Here is a 19425-nt window from a genome sequence, read left to right as displayed (position 1 = left end):
TCAACAAACCTTATTCCGACAAAGCAACTGGTCTTTATTTACAAGGAAACTGCATGCAGAGTGGCTGAACTTGGAAAAGAGAGAGTTGATCACAGCTCTGAGTCTCTCACAAGTTTGCACTTACAGACAGAAAAGCAGGAATTCTTATAATTAAAACTTATCAATAGCTATCAATATCTATCACTAGAGGTTAGTCATCTATTAGACTGGTACATTAAATTATGATCTGTGTTATTACTTCAGAGGCTTATCACCTTGACCTCCCAAAACCTGGTGCCACATATGTCATCTCATAACCTCATCCTTGTTGGGGGCTCAAAGAATTTTGTCGAATGTCTTTATTTGGGCTCAGTCAGTGTCCCAGAATTTATTCCTGATGAAGGGCTTTTGCCCGAAACGTCGATTTCGCTGCTCTTCGGATGCTGCCTGAACTGCTGTGCTCTTCCAGCACCACTAATCCAGAGTCCCAGAATTTATGTGGATCCAGCCTAATCAAGCTCTGCCGAGGTCTACCAAGTTTAAAGAATTTATGTGGACTCACCCTATGTCAAGTCCTGCTGTGGTCAGTAGTGCTTTGACCTTTGTTAAAGTCTTAACTTGTGTTGTGTCAGGCAGCTCTGGGTCATACAAAGTATAGTCAAGGTGTATGTTACAACCAGGGGTTAGCCAGTTTTCCCACAATTCCACAGAATCGGATGAATTGCTGTCCTGCCTTATTGACAATGCAAAGTATTTGTCTTATATAATATCCCACTGTTGTATAAATTTTATTTAAATACATAATTAAATGATATTAACATTTAAATTTCCATAGTTTAGGAAATCAACATTGATATCCATAAATGGCACAACTTGTTGTAACTGAGTAGTAAAATCGTTCACATCCACAGGAGTACTTGTGGGCCTTAAACATTTAATTCTGTGCTTTCGTCACTCTCAATTTTGTTCATTCTTCCTTCTTTTATGAATATAACAACAGAAAACTACAGGAATTAATTAAAAGTCTGACAACTTGCCCTTTGATGACGCAGTGTCTGTATTAATAACTTGCTGCTAACACATAGTGCAAAGCAATGATTGGATTCTATTTCTAGAAATGCTAGACAAATTGCTTCCATTACATTTCAATAAAGCTATAAAACCAAATGATAAAGCAACCTATAAAAGCTTGTCACTGGAAAATGCAAAATTTATAAAGCTGTTAAAGTTAATTGTACTTTATTATTGCTATATTTAGCATTCAATTAGCTAAAGAAAATAATGTACTTAGAAGGTTATTTTTGTCTAGTTTTAAATGTTAATTATGTTCTTTGAAGCTATTTTAGTGACTAATACTTTCTACTTACTTACTTTCTACCTGTTGCACAATCCTAAATCCATAATACTCCCAATCCAGACTGTTTGAATTCAGTCTGCTCAACTCCTTTGTGGGACTTAATCAAAAATCTTCTGGAGATCCAAATTCAGCATATTATTGCGTTTATCTTATCGACCTTGCTTCTAACATTCTCAAAAAGTTCTACCAAGCTTGTCAAACATGAGTCCTCTTTCATAAATCCATTTTAAGACTTTCCAATTGTACCATTATTTTCTAAATATTCTATAAGCACATACTTTATAATAAATTCTGATGTTTCACATTGCTGATAACTTCCCATTGCTAATAGATCTGTAGTTCCCTGTTTTATCTCTCCTTGTCTTAAATGGTGGAGTTACACTTGCAATCGTCTAATCTCCAGGCATTGTTGAAGAACAGACTAAATGGAGTTTTTAAAAATGATCACCAATGTATCCATTATTTTTATTGCTATCTCTATCAGCACTCTAAGGTCAAGGTCACTGGGTCCCAGGAATTCATCAACTTTCAGTCTTGTTAATTTCTCAAATGCTGTTTTTTTATGAATGTGAATTTATTTCAATTCTACACTTCTATCAACACTTGGATATTTGTTACTTCAGGGAGACCTCTTTTGTTTTCCTCTATGAAGACAGATACAAAGTTCTTATGTAGCTTCTCTGACATTTCTCAATTGCCAATTAGGCATTTTCCTTTGGTCTACCTATAATGGGCCCACATTTGCTTTGCCAATCTTTTCCTTTTTATATATCTAAAGAAATTTCCAGTCATTTTTATGCACCTTGTTATTTTTCATTTATGTTCCCTTCTCTCTTCCCTTATCAATGTTTTACTGAGTTGTAAATTCTCCTAATTTTTAGGCTTATAATGTTTTTGGCAACTTTATACAACTCCTTCTATGATCTGATACTATTAGTGAAACTTCCTATGTTAGCCATAGTTGTCTCACTTTTCCTGTTGGATATTTTTGCCTTTAATGGATTATAATTTTTTTGAAGACTGAGCATTAATTCTTTAAATACTCGCCATTGCCTATCTACAGTCAAACCTTTTAATGTGTTTTTCTAACAGTTAGCTTCCTTCTTGTCTTTTCATAATTGATTTAATTTGATTTAAGACCTCAGTTTCAGATTGAACTACACAATTTGCATACTTCATGGAAAGTTTCATTGCATTATGATCTAATATCATGTGACATAATTTAATATATATCTTCTTAAAGGTTTTTTTATAAGGATAGCAATTAGACTTTTCCAATTGATAATACAAAATCTAAAGTAGACTATGTTGTAATTAATTCCCCAACATATTGCTCCAGAAAACCACCTTGAATATTCTCCTAGACATTGGTGCTCATGATATTTACCAGTCTATACATAGGTTTTAAGTCAAAGTAAGTTGCTGTATACACCTCTAATTTTGGATGTAGGTTTGCTCACAGAGCTGGAAGGTTCGTTTTTAGATGTTTCGTCACCATACTAGGTAACATCTTCAGTGAGCCTCCAGATGAAGCACTGGTTGTGTAGCCTGCTTTCTGTTTATGTGTTTCAGTTTCCTTAGGTTGGTGATGTCATTTTCTGTTGTGACATCATTTTCTATGGTGATGTCATTTCCTGTTCTTTTTCTCAAGAGTGGTAAATGGGATCCAAGTCAAGTGTTTATTGATAGAGTTCCGGTTGGAATGCCATACTTCTAGGAATTCTCGTGTGTGCCTCTGTTTGGCTTGTCCTAGGATGGATGCGTTATCCTAGTCAAAGTGGTGTCCTTCCTCATCTATATGTATCCCAAACACATACATAGAAAGTTAAAAATCACACAACACCAGGTTATATTCCAACAGGTTTAATTGGAAGCAGTAGCTTTCGGACCACCACTCCTTCATCAGGTGATTGTGGAGTACACAATTGTAAGACCTGTTGGACTATAACCTGGTGTTGTGTGATTTTTAAATTTGTACACCCCAGTCTAACACCGGCATCTCCAAATCATGACATAAATAGAAAGTGGGCTACACCACCAGTGCTGCATCCGGAGGCTGACTGAAGATGTTACCTAGTATGTTGATGAAACATCTGAAAATGAACCTTCCAGAATGGACATCTAGAACCTCAACCTGAGCTACAAATCTTCTCAAAAATTGCTAACCACTAATTTTCTGATTTATATTATACCCCACAATATCACTATTATTTGTTAGCCTATAAACCACTCCTATGAAGATTTGTAGCCCCTTGCTGTTCCTTAGGTCCACCCAAACAGATTCTGTATCCTGTTTTCTGATCCAAGATCATCTTTCATTCATACACTGATTCTGTCCCTTATTATCAACTCTACTCCACCACCTTTTCCTTTTTGCCCATCCCTCCTAAATTTGAATACCCTTTAATATTTAGTTCCCAATCTTGATTATCCTGAATCCGCATCTCCACGCTAGCAATTAAATCATATTTTTTGCTTCTACTTGTGCTATTCATTCTTGTTGAATGCTGTGTGCATTCAGAGTGCTTTTTCATTCTGCATTTTTAACAGTATTCTGTAATTTGACCTTGGTTGATTCTATAAGTTCTTTTCACAGCTTTCTACTTCCATTTACAGCTTTTCCTGCTTCCTATAACCAGCTTTGTCTTTATTGAATTTTAATTCCATCTTAGGTTAACATCCCTGTAACAAGCAGGTTAGACAACACTAGTAAGTCATGCTCTAAGTATGTTATGCCCTGTCCTGCTGAAGTATAACCCATTTTCCTTATACATGTTCCATCTGCTCCATTCCTTCCTGCACGATCTATTCAGCCATGTCATTCTATACACGATGTGGAGTGCTGGTGTTGGACAGGGGTGGACAAAGTTAAAAGTCACACAACACCAGGTTATAGTCCAGCAGGTTTATTTGGAAGAACTAGCTTTCAGAGCACTGTTCCTTCATCAGGTAACCTGAAGGAGCAGCGCTCTGAAAGCTGGTACTTCCAAATAAACCTGTTGGACTATAACCTGGCATTCTGTACATGCACCACACTCTGTGAAAAAGTTGCCCCTTAACTCCCTTTGAAACCTTTCCCATCTCATCCTAAACTTATGCCCTCTAGTTCAGGACTCCCCCAACCCAGGGAAAGACCTTGTCTATTTACGCTATCCATGCCCCTCATGATTTTATAAACCTCTATAATTCATCCTTTAGCATCTGCGCTCCAGGGAAAATAGCCTCAGCATATTCAGTCTATCCCTATGGCTCAAATCCTGCAACCTTGGAAACATTCATGTAACTTTTTTCTGAACCATTTCAAGTTTCACAATATCCTTCCGATAGGAGAGAGACCAGAATTGCACACAATATTCCAAAAGTGGTCTAACCAATGGCCTGTACAGGAAGTGGTGGAAGCTAGTACTATTGCAACATTTAAAAGGCATCTGGTTGGGTATATGAATAGGAAGGGTTTGGAGGGATATGGACCAGGTGCTGGCAGGTGGGACTAGATTGAGTTGGGATATCTGCTCGGCATGGACGGGTTGGACCGAAGAATCTACTTTCGTGCTGTACATCTCTATGACTCTATGTGTTTATTTGCTACCCATTTTCATACTCACCAGCATGTGTTACTGGGAACAATCCTGAAAATACAGCATTGGAGCTCCTGCCTTTCAGTTTCCTTTGTAAATCCTTGAATCCTACTTCCAGAACCTTATCCCTCTTTCTACCTCTGTTGCTGGGGCCAGTGTGGACAATGACCACTGCCTATGCAACCTTTCCCAAGAGAATGTTCGTCAGCCAATATTAAAGTAGATTCCTTTACAGTGTGGAAACAGGCCCTTCAGCCCAACAAGTCCACACCGACCCTCTGAAGAGTAACCCACCTAGACCCATTTCCCTCTGTCGAATGCACCTTACACTATGGGCAATTTAGCATGACCAATACACCTGACCTGCATATCTTTGAACTGGGGGAGGAAACCGGGACACCCAGAGGAAACCCCATGCAGACACAGGGAGAATGTGCAAACTCCACACAGGCAGTCCCTCGAGGCTGGAATCAAACTTGGGTCCCTGGCGCTGAGAGGCAGCAGTGTTAGCCACTGAGCCGCTGTGCTGCATCCTTGACGCTGACACGAGGGAGGGAACAAACCATCCTGGAGTCAAGTCCATGGCTGCTGAAATGCTGTCTGTTCACCTAACTATTAAGTGTTATGACAAACTTTCCTTCTGCTTGTGACAGTGGTTTATGTTTCATAATTGTCTTTTCGGAACTTTCCACCTGGAGAAGTGAGGCCGTCCAGTGTGTTTTCATCTCACATATTTTGATGAGAGGGGCTTCAGAGAAAGGTACAGCAGTCAAAGATTATTGCAGCTGGGGCACTTCACCACAGACTCTCAGACACAGACTCTCAGACACAGATGTTTAGCATACCAGAGAGCATCATTATCATGGAGGAAATGGCAGAAGTGGCTTAAAATCACAAATCCTGCCACCAAACACAGTACTCCCTGTTTCTGCAGGATCAAGAATGGAGCCATTTCGGGTTTCGCAGAGGTGCAGTTCCTGGAAGCAGCTGGCCCATTGAATGGTTGGCTGTCTCCATTTAAATCGCATTTTGTTTTGGTAACGTAATTGCATGAAACTTGGAGCACATGGAAAAGACCAGCTCAAACCAGGTCTTTTCTCAGTGGGATGGTCAAGATACCTTTGGAAAACTGAGATTTCCCTGTCGATTTAGTGCTAAGAAACCTTGGGGGCAGGCAACAGGTATTCTTTCTGGGGGAGGTGATTGCTCCCCTTTGCAGGGGGTAAGTGTAGATACCATTTGGTTGATATCAAGCACACAGGTAATGGTGGTCAAATTTGGGATGGGGTTAACTGCAGAGAGGGTTGCCCTTAAAGTTGCATAAATCCCTTGGAACAGGAGGGTCCTCTTTCCTTTACTCCGCACCCAGGCGAGTTCGCCGATTACTGTAGTGGTCTCTCTCCAGCAGGCTCTGAAGCTTCAAAGACCTGGAATGCTGCACTTGGACAACTCCGCTGGAGAGAGAGCACTGAATCTAACTCACTGTTTATAGCCTGACCAGCGAGTCGGAATTTATCTCCACAAAGTAATCGCAACCACCACCAATGCTTGGGCAATTCCCTCTCTTATTGGTGGGACAACGGCCATCTGTTACCTACCCACTCTGGCTGTACCCCCACAAGAGAGAAAAGAGAGATCAAACTGCTTATCCAGGCCAACTATCCCCCTTGAGAGGGCAGTTCACCCTTCAGTCCTTGTCACTGAAATTATAATCTAGGATCTGCTGTGAACTCAACCAGAATTGCTGTACCCAGAAGGAGCACACACGGACTCAAATATGAGTTAAAATTACCAGTGAACTTTATTACTGAAAAGAATTCAACTTGCCCAATCCGTACAATACTTTGATGAAACGTATAATCTATACTATGATATAACATTTAAGAAAATTGGAGTGGACACAATGTAAATCTTTTGCCTTACACAATTTAAAGGGTACTTATACTTTAAGAATTACAAAACCACCCTCCGCGCCCCCCCTCCCCCCAATGCTAACCAACTGCTCCAGAGTACGAGTGTTCCAGGCCTGAAAAGAGTTCTTACAGTCTCAGAGGAACTTGTTGGATCTGGTGGGGCTTCCTCTCTGCCTTCAGAAGTTGTAGACTTCCGAAGTCGGAGGTCGCAGACAGGCTCGATATCTTCAGCCCCAAAGAATTGGTGTCCAGAGACACAGCGAGCTCAGAGCGATGAGAGTGAAAAGGAGAAAGAGCCCTGCTGCCCCCTTTACCCTTGCGATTCCAAAGGGCTGCCGGTTCCACCCCTCAGGTAATTCCATTTCACAAAGCATCTCCGGTGATTGCTGGGTCCGGTTTAATCTCATCATTCGTGGAAACAAAAGGGTCAATACCGTCCCAAATTTACTTAACTGAAGTTTTGATGACTTGATGGAGCCTCCCAAACTGTTTTCAGATTAGAGTAAATCGTTATCCCATTAACGAGATAGGCTCCATTATTCACAGTTTTTGGGGTTCATCACCATTTCTATGCCTGTCCCTTGATACAATGTCTGGTGGGTGCCGTTTTATTGGTCAAGTTGCCTCATACCTCTGAGGTCTCTGACCCCTGACGAAGGTGTGACCTTATTGTAGCAGGCCTGCTGGGAAATCCTGCCTCCACAGATGCCAAGTTAGCCAGTTTTTCACAAAAGGCAATTGTCTTTTAGTCTTTCCTTTTAAAACTGGGATTGCTACAGAACTGACTGAAAAGCCTGTCAAACCTATCAAAAGCTCTAAAGAAGTAACAGCACTACAAAGAAGTGATTAAAATTGGGTGATGAAAGTCATCATTTTTAAGGGTTGGGGTTAGCGTAGCAGGGTCATCTTCTGTCTCTGTGCACCTGAACTAAGAACAAAGATTGTGTGTCAAAATCCAAAGTATTTTTTAACTTCTTCCTGAAATTGTGATAGACTTGGTGTTTCCATTCAAACAAATTGTTCCTTGCAAACAACACTGTATTATGCATTCTGTTCTATTATCCTAATGTACAATGTGAGGTGTGATTTGTCTGGTTAGCGTGCAAAACAATACTTTTCACTGTATCTTTGTACATGTGGCAATGATAAATCAAGTCAAATCAAATGCAGTATTGTTGTAGCTGTGGCCAATGCCTTTTTTATTGCAAAGTGTTCTTCCCAAAATATTCACGATATATATGATCAATCAATGAAATTATAAATTAATATTTTGGATAACTCATCTTTGTGACACTTGGAATTTTCTTCCAAAAAGGACGAACTAATGTGTCTCACATATGTTGTAACTACTGTCCCTTCAAAGATTATCCCGGGGAGGGATTAGACAGCCAGAGCTGACAAACGAAGTCAGGAAATGTATTAAAGAAAAAGAGAGATCCTATAAAGTGGCCAAGAGCACTGGGAAATCAGAAGATTGGGAAGGCTACAAAAACAAACAGAGGATAACAAAGAGAGAAATAAGGAAGGAGAGGATCAAATATGAAGGTAGGCTAGCCAGTAATATTAGAAATGATAGTAAAAGTTTCTTTCAATACATAAGAAACAAACGACAGGCAAAAGTAGACATTGGGCCACTTCAAACTGATGCTGGAAGCCTAGTGATGGGAGATAAGGAAATAGCAGGAGAACTTAATAAGTACTTTGTATCAGTCTTCACAGTGGAAGACATGAGTAATATCCCAACAATTAAAGGGAGTCAGGGGGCTGAGTTGAGTATGGTTGCCATTACAAAAGAGAAAGTGCTAGAAAAGCTAAAAGGTCTTAAAATTGATAAATCTCCTGGCTCTGATGGGCTACATCCTAGAGTTCTGAGGGAGGTGGCTGAGGAAATAGCGGAGGCGTTGGTTGAGATCTTTCAAAAGTCACTGGAGTCAGGGAAAGTCCCGGATGATTGGAAGATCGCTGTTGTAACCCCCTTGTTCAAGAAAGGATCAAGACAAACGTTGGAAAATTATAGGCCAATTATCCTAACCTCAGTTGTTGGTAAAATTCTAGAATCCATCATTAAGGATGAGGTTTCTAAATTCTTGGAAGAGCAGGGTCGGATTAGAACAAGTCAACATGGATTTAGTAAGAGGAGGTCATGCCTGACAAACCTGTTGGAATTCTTTGAAGAGGTGACAAGTAGGTTAGACCAGGGAAACCCAGTGGATGTGGTCTATCTAGACTTCCAAAAGGCCTTTGATAAGGTGCCACACGGGAGGCTGCTGAGCAAGGTGAGGGCCCATGGTGTTCGAGGTGAGCTACTGGTATGGATTGAGGATTGGCTGTCTGACAGAAGGCAGAGAGTTGGGATAAAAGGTTCTTTTTCGGAATGGCAGCCGGTGACAAGCAGTGTCCCGCAGGGTTCAGTGTTGGGGCCATAGCTGTTCACGTTATATATTAATGATCTGGATGATGGGACTGGGGGCATTCTAGTGAAGTTTGCCAATGATACAAAGTTAGGTGGACAGGCAGGTAGTACTGAGGAAGTGGGGAGGCTGCAGAAGGATCTAGACAGTTTGGGAGAGTGGTCCAGGAAATGGCTGATGGAATTCAATGTGAGCAAATACGAGGTCTTGCACTTTGGAAAAAAGAATACAAGCATGGATTACTTTCTAAACGGTGAGAAAATTCATAAAGCCAAAGAACAAAGGGATCTGGGAGTGCCAGTCGAGGTTGAGTCCGTGATTAAGAAAGCGAATGCAATGTTGTCATTTATCTCAAGAGGGTTGGAATATAAAAGCACTGTTGTGCTACTGAGACTTTATAAAGCTCTGGTTAGGCCCCATTTGGAGTACTGTGTCCAGTTTTGGGCCCCACACCTCAGGAAGGACATACTGGCACTGGAGCGTGTCCAGCGGAGATTCACACGGATGATCCCTGGAATGGTAGGTCTAACATAGGAGGAACGGCTGAGGATCCTGGGATTGTATTCATTGGAGTTGAGAAGATTAAGGGGAGATCTAATAGAAACTTACAAGATAATACATGGTTTGGAAAGGGTGGACGCTAGGAAATTGTTTCCATTAGGTGAGGAGACTAGGACCCGTGGACACAGCCTTAGAATTAGAGGGGGTAAATTCAGAACAGAAATGCGGAGACATTTCTTCAGCCAGAGAGTGGTGGGCCTGTGGAATTCATTGCCGCGGAGTGCAGTGGAGGCCAGGACGCTAAATGTCTTCAAGGCAGAGATTGATAAATTCTTGATGTCACAAGGAATTAAGGGCTACGGGGAGAATGCGGGTAAGTGGAGTTGAAGTGCATCAGCCATGATTGAATAGCAGAGTGGACTCAATAGGCCAAATGGCCTTACTTCCACTCCTATGTCTTATGTTCTTATGGTCTAACACCTAACACACTATTGCTTTATATCTGCAATGCATGGTGCCTATTCAAATGTCAGTACCCCACTAATGGAAATTAAACAATTAAGTCATATGCAAGTACATTGTGCTTTTCAACTTTCTCTGCCAATGTAACATTGGGCTGGAATCCTTTGCTCACCCTCTGACACCTACATTTTCTGGGTTAAAGGGTCATTGGTTCTATGGGGTGTGATTGTGACCGGATTCTCACTCACAAGAGAAACTCAATGATGGAGATATCATTCCAGTACCAACTTAAAAGGACAACCAAAGATAAAAGGAACATTTAAATTATGAATAGAATGCTAGGCAGCGAGAAAGTGATTGCACTGGTCTCAGCAGGTTGTGGGTTGGTTGGGGGGTGGATTATGGTGGATAGGTGACGGGAACTTGAGATTGAGATAGGAATGTCGTGATGGGCTTCATTGATCCATTTTCCTGCTGTTACCTCCACTTTCCTGCTTAACCTCAAGCTGAAGAGAGGAGCGAGACTCAGCCCTCAATATTATATACTAGCTCATTATTGTTGTCTCTAATTCAGTGATCCTTTCATGTATCATCCAATACCAAAGTGAGATAAGCATCTATTGCTATTAAAGAGTGCCTCTGAACACTGGAATGGTTTTTGCCTCCTTGCGCTGAATTGGGAGGTGGTTTTGCAACAGTTGGCACAGCATCCAATGCTGCTCTTATTGTAAATTAATTGTCTTTGAATTTTAACCTGGTTGGCCCTGTTCATTTACAAAATCTAAATTCCCTGAAGTGATCATATTATTGCTGGCACACGTAACAAGTGGAGTAACTGTCAGTGAGAACTTATAGCATTCCCAAAGATTGTTAGTTGAAGCAGCTTGAGGACACTTATTGCTACACAAGAGTAAACTGTGTTTCACAGGTATTATTGGCACATTCCCTCTAATAAAATTGACTCTCTCATATAAAGAGTATTATGAAACATGCCAAGTTTGAGAATGATAAAATGCTTGTGTATGTCAATGATTTTGAAGAGCAAGAATGATAACTGGCAGTCTACAATTGATGTCAGACTCCTGCTTGACCCTCAACTATTGGTTTGGTCATTTTCTGATACCAGCTGCTCCCTCGTTTCCTCAGTGGTTGGGCACTGGAAAGATCAGTACCCACTCTTAGCCTCCCATTTTCATTATTACATGCTGTCTTTAATCAAAGTGATGCTGCAGGCATGTTGCTCCAAGTGAAAGTCACATTAGTTGGTCAAATAGTTGTGAAAAATGAACAGTTGGGAGGTGTGCGATAATTTCCTTTGATGTGGGATCAAAAGCCTCTTGGTTTCACATGCAGGCAGGTTATCTATCTATATCTGTTTCAGGCAATCCTTAGACCTGGTTTCCCTGAGTGCAGCCTGAAATGACACCTTCGGCCAAGCCAGTCTTGTAAGGGGACACATTAAACCTCTGATAGGCCCTTTCTTTGCATAGGTGAAGAGGCTGACAACTCCTTCAGGAATGGATAAAGAATGCATCTTCAAAGTGAGAAACCCACAGAAGTCCAACAGAACATAAGGTCCTCAATGTATTTACAAAATGGAAATTATTGGAAGCTGGGCCAAATCCTGGCAAATGGGATAGGACAGATTGAGATGTCTGGTCAGCATGGATAGGTTGGACCAAACAGTCAGTTTCCATGTTGTTTGACTCTGTAACTCTGTTACAAATCTGAATGTCAGAATGAAAAATATCAGGAAGTGCTGTTAGTGGCGATTGGGTGAGAAATATGCATTATTTTCATTCAGTAGGCAGTAAAATACCATATGATGAATTTCACAGCCCATTGATCCATTCAAACGTTTTACTTAAAAAGAGCGCGGCTCAGAGTAGAACTGTGAGTCTGAATCCCTGCTTCTCTAGTTTGCACTCCCTTCAAGTGCAGATCTGTACCCATGGTGCATTTGAGAAATTTATAATTATTTAATGCTCATCACACAACAGGCAGATTTGTATAGAATTTTGGCTTATACAAAACTGAACCAGCTCAAATTCTGGTGCAGCAAGTCTAACACTCCCCAAATCATTACCAACTGAACAGAGAATGAAACTCAGCAAACAATTCAGTCATAGTAACCCCAAGATTCTTGTGTTGGCACCTGAAAGACCATTGCCATCTGAGGGAGCTGTCTTTGTTAGGTAGATATTTATTTTAACTGTGCTTAGACATAAAGAATCATCTGAGCACAGATCATGAAGGACACCTACCATATAGGACTGAGCACATGTCTGGAGCGTCCCAACATAAATTACTGATGTAAAATTGAATGGATTCCTTATGGGCATGTGACACTCACCTGCCTGATTATTTTGCAAGAATCTGCATCTGATGGTTTTGTACACTTAAGTACAGTCAAAAAAATCTGCTGTTTTTTTTTACAACATTCTGAGATCATCTTAGTCTGCTGTGAGTACATTTAGCTTTCATTTCTGCATTAACCTTTTTCATCTATCAGAAATTCCTTGGATATGATTTTTGAAAGCCATTATATCATTTAGTCAAACCATTGAGTGGACGCTCCACATCCTAGGGTCCAAAGAGTGCTCTGTGTCTCTCTTGAGTGCAGTTTAGTGTATGGATCTGCACTGTGACCTGAACAGCATTTTATGTGTCTTGGCATCTTTCAGGTGATTTTCAATGCCTTTCACTTTTACTCTGCAATTTAACAAATCTCTTAAGAATCTTTAAATTCTTAGGTGATTCATATAAAGTTTAAAGAGGTTTTACTACTTGATTATTTTTGATAGATTTCAGGCCAACACTTTCCAAAACGAAAGCAAAAATATATGGATGTTCGATAACTTAAATACAAGCAGTAAATTCCGAAGTGCAATGGATCTAGCAGCATCTGTGGAGTGAGAAACATGCTTAATGTTTTAGATTCATGACCTTTCATCAGAACTGGGAGGTTAAAGTTATATTTAGACAATTGAGTATGTGAAAGGGAGGGCATGAGAGAGAAAAGGAAGGTCTTTCATTTTCGTATATCTCAATTTTGTTGTCTTTGTTGGTTTGTTCTTTTTTCTACATTTATTCTCTCTATTTTCCTTTGCTTTCAGTAGGATATTGCCATTACACCACCATCTTTTCTGTCTTTACTTGTCAGATTACCACTCCCTTTGGTTTTACACATGAAATCTTTTGCCATTTAATCTCCCTGCTTTCCATCCTGTCACAAATCTTTCCTTTTGGTGGTCTGGCCCTACCTTCTGCCTTCCATTTTGTCAAAACCTAATGCATCTTTAACTTGTCCAGTTCTGCTGTAATCTGATATCTCGGAAACATTAACCCACTTTCCAGCCAGGTTTCACATGGCATGCTGTATTAGATCACATTTATGTAAAAAGAACGAAGAATGTATAGATTTTAAATTGTTATGATTTTTTTTTAGCCAGGCTGTGTAAATACTACAGAAGTGGATATCAAGAAATCATCCCGAATGAGAAATCCTCACAAAACAAGAAAGGTAAACCATATTTTCAGTAAGTCAGTCACCACTGACAGAATACAGTGGAACCTAATATTTTGCTATTTAATTCTTGTGAATGCACTCACAACTGGCACTGTGTCAAACTGCACAAGCATTTATGTCAATGCCAGCATTATAATCCTGCAATGTTCCAATCATTGGAAATTAGCTGATGCTGTAAACCTAAACAGTGTAAATAGCTATGACATTATTTTGCCTATTCTATCACCACTTACTGTAAAAATCAATTCTTTTTGTACTTGAGCTGTTAGCATAATGTGTACTTATGTTCTTTTGACTCCATTGTTAATTGTGCTGAACAGATTAAGCTACAACTAATTAACCATTTAGCCAATAATCATAACTTAATTGTTTTCACTGAAGCAGCAAATATCAGCAGATATTACTTCCCCACGTTATTGGAACTGGCAGCATGATGCAAATGAACAGAGATCAAAAAAATTAAGTCATGATGATGTCTAACCAGCTTCAATTTTCATACAGTAGTTTGCTATCTGGTCAATGTGACCATTCTGTCATTTCTTGGATTTGGAGCAAGAGCCTGACTATGGACAGTATGAACGTGTATGATGTTTGGGCAGATGCCCTGCCTGCTGTAATGTTTTCCATTACAAATAACCCCTGACAGGAAGCAAGTTAAAATGTTAATTTGAACAGACAAAAGAAGACAAGTTCAAGTACTTGTAACCATAACCATAGTTACTTTGTTTTTCAGCTGTCTTGATTAACATTCAGATGTGCTTTGAATATTTTCAGTAAATTTCTAATATATCAGAAAGACCGTAAGGCATAGAAATACAGTATGTAGCCCAGGCTAAAGTTCTGACAACATGGGTTTGAATCCCATCTCATCAGATGTGAAAATTGAATTCAATAACATCTGGAATGAAAAGTTAGCCTCATGATGATCATATAACCACTGTCAATCATTGGTAAAAACCCATCTGGTTCACTAATACACTTCAGTGAATTAAATTGGGCATGTTTATTCAGTCTTGTTAATATGTGAATCCAGATCTACAGCAATGTAGATGACTCTTAAATGTCCTCTGTGCAATAAACACAAGCCTAGCCAGTGCTGAGCACATCCCATGAAAAAATATATATTTAAAAATTGCCTTCCCTATTTTCTGAAGAAATTGGATGCTACATTTTTGTAATCATGCATGAAGACTATCAAGTCCCATTGTGCTGCAGCTTTCTGTAGACTTTTTCAATTGAAATGGTATCCAACTCCTTTGTTCTTCCAGCCAAAGAACATAACCTCACTTCCCATGAGTGAATAAAAACATTCAGACAGTCTATTCCTTCTGCCATGTTTTTTTTGCCCACTCACTTAACATGTCTATACTCCTCAGTAGACTCTTTGTGTCACCTTCGCCACTTGTTTACCCAAATATCTTCCATCATCCACCAATTTTGCAACGATAGAGTCATAACATATCAAGTCGTAACATGTATTGTAAATAATTATGGCCCCAGCACTAATCTCTGTGGCACTGTATTAGTTAAAAGTTACCATCCTCAAAGTGACCCTTATCCCAAGTCTGCATCTTTTATTGGCTAGCCAATCTTCTACCCATGTCAATATGCTATCACCGACACATAGGCTTTGTCTTATGAAGTAACATTTTGTGCAGTACTTTATTGAATACCTTTTGGAAGTCCAAAGATAATGTGTCTACCAGTTCTCCTTTATCTATCCTGCTTGTTATTTCCTCAAAGAATTTTAATAAATTTGTCAAACATGATTTCCCCTTCATGAAGCAATGCCGATTTTGTTTGATTATACGATAAAAATCGAAATGCTCTGCTATTGCATCATTGTAGTAGACTAACATTTTCCCAATGACAGATGTTAGGTTAACTGGCCCACAATTGCCTGCCTTTCATCTCCCTACTTTTTGAATAAGCTTGTTACATCTGCATTTTTACAATCATCTTGGACTTTTCCTGAACCTAAAGATTTATGGAAGACTGCTACAAATAAAATACACTGTCTGTGGCCACTTCATTTGAAATCATAAGATATAACCAGGTCCAGAGAATTTAACAGCCTTTAACTGCATTATTTTCCATTTTTTGTTCTCTAGTAATAGCTGTTGTATTTATTTTCACCCCACCTTTTGCCTCTTATTTTTTTTAGAATGCATTTAATATGTTCTACCATGAAGACTGATGAAAAACATTTATAGAATTCCTCTGCAATTTCCTAGTTTACCATTATTATTTATTCAATGTGGTTCTTGAGGTTTAGGGATCAAATGGTATGGGGAGAAAATGGAAACAGGATACTGTGTTGGATGATCAGCCATGATCATCTTGAATAATAGAGTAAGGTCGAAGAGCTGAATGGTCTATACCTGCTCCTATTTTCTATGTTTCTATGTCCCCAGCCTTTTTCTCCAAAGGACAAATACTCATTTTCCCTTCTGTCTTTTCAGATATTTAAAGAAGCTCTTACTTACTTTTTAAAATATTATTTGCAAGTTTACTCTCAATGTTTGTTTTCTCTCTTTTAGATTCTTTTGTCCCTTTTGTTGGTTTTTAAAGCTTTCCTAATTGCCTGGTTTACTATTAATCTGTACTGAAAATGTTTTGCTGGAAAAGCGCAGCAGGTCAGGCAGCATCCAGGGAACAGGAGAATCGACGTTTCGGGCATAAGCCCTTCTTCAGGAAGCCCTTCCTCAAAGATATTAATCTTTACTGCTGTATATAGTTTTTTATTTCAATTTATTATTATCCTTAAGTTCCTTGGTTAACCACAGTTGTTTTGTTATAATGTATTTATTGTGGGTTTGATATATACATAGAAAAGTGATAACTTTGCATTTATGTTTAGAGTAACTTAATTTTGTCGAAGCTAATGTTGCCTGTAATCTTCTGTGCTTGCAAGTTGGAACGGACATGGGCAAAGAGAGTTTGAAGGAATGTTTGTGAAAAGAGGTAGCAGTAGTCAACTGTTACTGTTGACGCATGCAATCCAGTACCGTTCTCTTTCAGCTTGCCATGCAACTGGTGTTCCTTGCTTAACTTGTGCAAGGCAGAATGAAAATAACAGATATTTGTTCTTTGGTTTACCTTCCACAATCAACTTACACAAATCCAACTTCAGCTGGTCAGTCATTAAATAGCAGCTTGGGCACAAAGCTTTCACTTGCTTGTAGTTTCATGCCAGCAAATTGGGTGTCCCTCTCTTTAATATTTACCAGTTTTTAGACTCCTATTTCTTCAGCCTTGATAAATCCTATTAACATGTTCAGATGCCCTTTGAGTCTTTGCAAATGCAATTGCTATTTTAGGTACCCTATTCTGCTTTTCTCTTCAACCGCCTCAATATCATTAAATGTTACTGACATGCAATTTTCCATTGCCACCACTAATGTTCTCCATGAGTAGTCCAACTCCACACCTGGATCTGTTATAATAAACTGATCTTGAAAAAGACATCAATGCAAATGACATAATTCCATTGAGTTTGTCTGACATCGACAGTGAATCATTCAAGTGAATCCTTCATCAAATATACCCATAGCAACAGGAGTTCATCCATGCGGGCTTTGCCTGAAGTTGGGTCCTTGGTTCTGTGAGAAGCAAAACTCACATATTAATAAATTTCAGTCCGAGTTAAATTCTGAAGCAGCGAATTTTATTGATACGTACTTGCAAGAACAGGTGCCTAACGAGTAAGCACCCCGATCTAAGGGTTACATTCTGATTTATGCTGCTCAGCTGCGTCTCTCGGTCCTCCCCTTTCACCCCATTGATTACTTTTACTGTAGCGTGTAGCCTATCACAAGCTCTAGCTTCTCTCCGCCTCTGTTTACTTCTCCCATTACTCTAAGCCTGTCGCTCCTTACTCTTATTTATCTTGTTCCTTATATGTGACTATCCTGGCATAGTTTGCTACCTTTGTGTGATCATCCTGCCAAACTAAATTCCATCAGTTGGCCACATCCCTCCTGAGATCGGTACACTATTTTCCTGTTACTGGTACATCCCACTACACGGTCGCTCTGCCCTATTAGTCATAGATAATTCTACCTGTTTTCGCTTCTTCTGTTTTCCTATGCCTGGTATATCCCGCTCCACGATTGCTGAGCCTTCCACATCCATCAAAGTTTTACCTGCACATCCACTAATATCATTTATTGTATCCTTGCTCCCAATGCGGTCTCCTTTACATTGGGGAGACTGGACACCTCCTAGCAAAGCGTTTTAGGGAACATCTCCGGGACACCCGCACCAATCAACCACACCGCCCCGTGGCCCAACATTTCAACTCCCCCTCCCACTCTGCCGAGGACATGGAGGTCCTGGGCCTCCTTCACCGCCGCTCCCTCACCACCAGACGCCTGGAGGAAGAACGCCTCATCTTCCGCCTCAGAACACTTCAACCCCAGGGCATCACTGTGGACTTCAACAGTTTCCTCATTTCCCCTTCCCCCACCTCACCCTAGTTCCAAACTTCCAGCTCAGCACTGTCCCCATGACTTGTCCGGACTTGTCCTACCTGCCTATCTCCTTTTCCACCTATCCACTCCACCCTCTCCTCCCTGACCTATCACCTTCATCCCCTCCCCCACTCACCTATTGTACTCTATGCTACTTTCTCCCCACCCCCACCCTCCTCTAGCTTATCTCTCCACGCTTCAGTCTCTCTGCCTTTATTCCTGATGGAGGTCTTCTGCCCAAAACATTGATTTTGCTGCTCCTTGGATGCTGCCTGAACTGCTGTGCTCTTCCAGCACCACTAATCCAGAATCTGGTTTCCAGCATCTGAAGTCATTGTTTTTACCTTTTTAGTCATAGATAATTCTATCTGTTTTTGCTTCTCACTGTTTAGTATTTGCATGTGCAGCCTAATTTTATAATGTAAGCTTTTGCAGAAGCAACAACTGTTCCCTTATTCTGCACAATTTTAACCCTGAACCTTACAATCCCCCCTTTTTCTTCTTGGCTACTAAATATTGTCTTCTGCATTTGTCTCATATGTTGCTTTCCAGTTTGCTAGCATCATCCCTGAGACTTCATTTATAATGGCTAATTCCTTAAGGTCACTCATCCCCTCATTGTTCAAGAGGTTGAGTTCCTCTGCCAGATTACCTTTTAGAGGCATTTGTTTTGCCAAGGCCGTCTCAATTAGCCGCTGGGTTAACCCTCATACACAAGGTATGATACAACAGCCAATTGCTGTCAGTACCCCTGCTACCACTATCAGGGAAGTGAGGATAGAGACTACCACGCCTTTCCACTTCCCAAACCATGATTCCAGCCATCCCATGAGTGATGTGTCCACTCCTGAGTTCTCAGCCAATTCTTCCGCCAAGGTGGTCAATCCTTGCAAAGCATGAGAAATTGACCCATCAGGTGCTGTATTATTTGGAATAAAGGTACAACAGCTACCCGCTAACATCACACATACACCCCCTTTTTCGGCTAGGATCATATCTACGGCCAGTCTGTTTTCCCAGGCCATTCTGCTGGTTGCATCAAGTTGCTCGGAAATACCCTTGACTGCATCTCTAGTGTAATTGATGAATCTTTGCTAGTTGTAAAAAATATAGTTTATCCAGTCCACGTTCTTGTTGACCATTACCCACCAAAATAGGGCCGATTCAAAACCTGCTGCAATCTGGTTGCGGTCCTTGAACTCATCGGGGACCCCTCTAGGAAC

The 19425-nt window shown here is 40.2% G+C and overlaps 1 protein-coding gene across 3 annotated transcripts in view; it reads left to right on the top strand.

Moving 5' to 3' along the window:
- The window catches only part of LOC122552701 (regulator of G protein signaling 7), a 460227-nt gene that overhangs the window by 383116 nt on the left and 57686 nt on the right, over positions 1-19425 (top strand). For all 3 annotated transcript variants that reach the window (XM_043695581.2, XM_043695584.2, XM_043695583.2), the window contains exon 10: positions 13650-13724. In XM_043695581.2, the coding sequence (XP_043551516.1) occupies positions 13650-13724 (75 nt within the window). The remainder of the gene's footprint in view (positions 1-13649; positions 13725-19425) is intronic.

This window comes from Chiloscyllium plagiosum, unplaced genomic scaffold (assembly GCF_037043375.1).
Source record: "Chiloscyllium plagiosum isolate Xiang-an unplaced genomic scaffold, Cpla_swu_hap1 HiC_scaffold_10, whole genome shotgun sequence".
Lineage (NCBI taxonomy): Eukaryota > Metazoa > Chordata > Chondrichthyes > Orectolobiformes > Hemiscylliidae > Chiloscyllium > Chiloscyllium plagiosum.
This window is presented reverse-complemented; position numbering and strand designations above follow the sequence as displayed.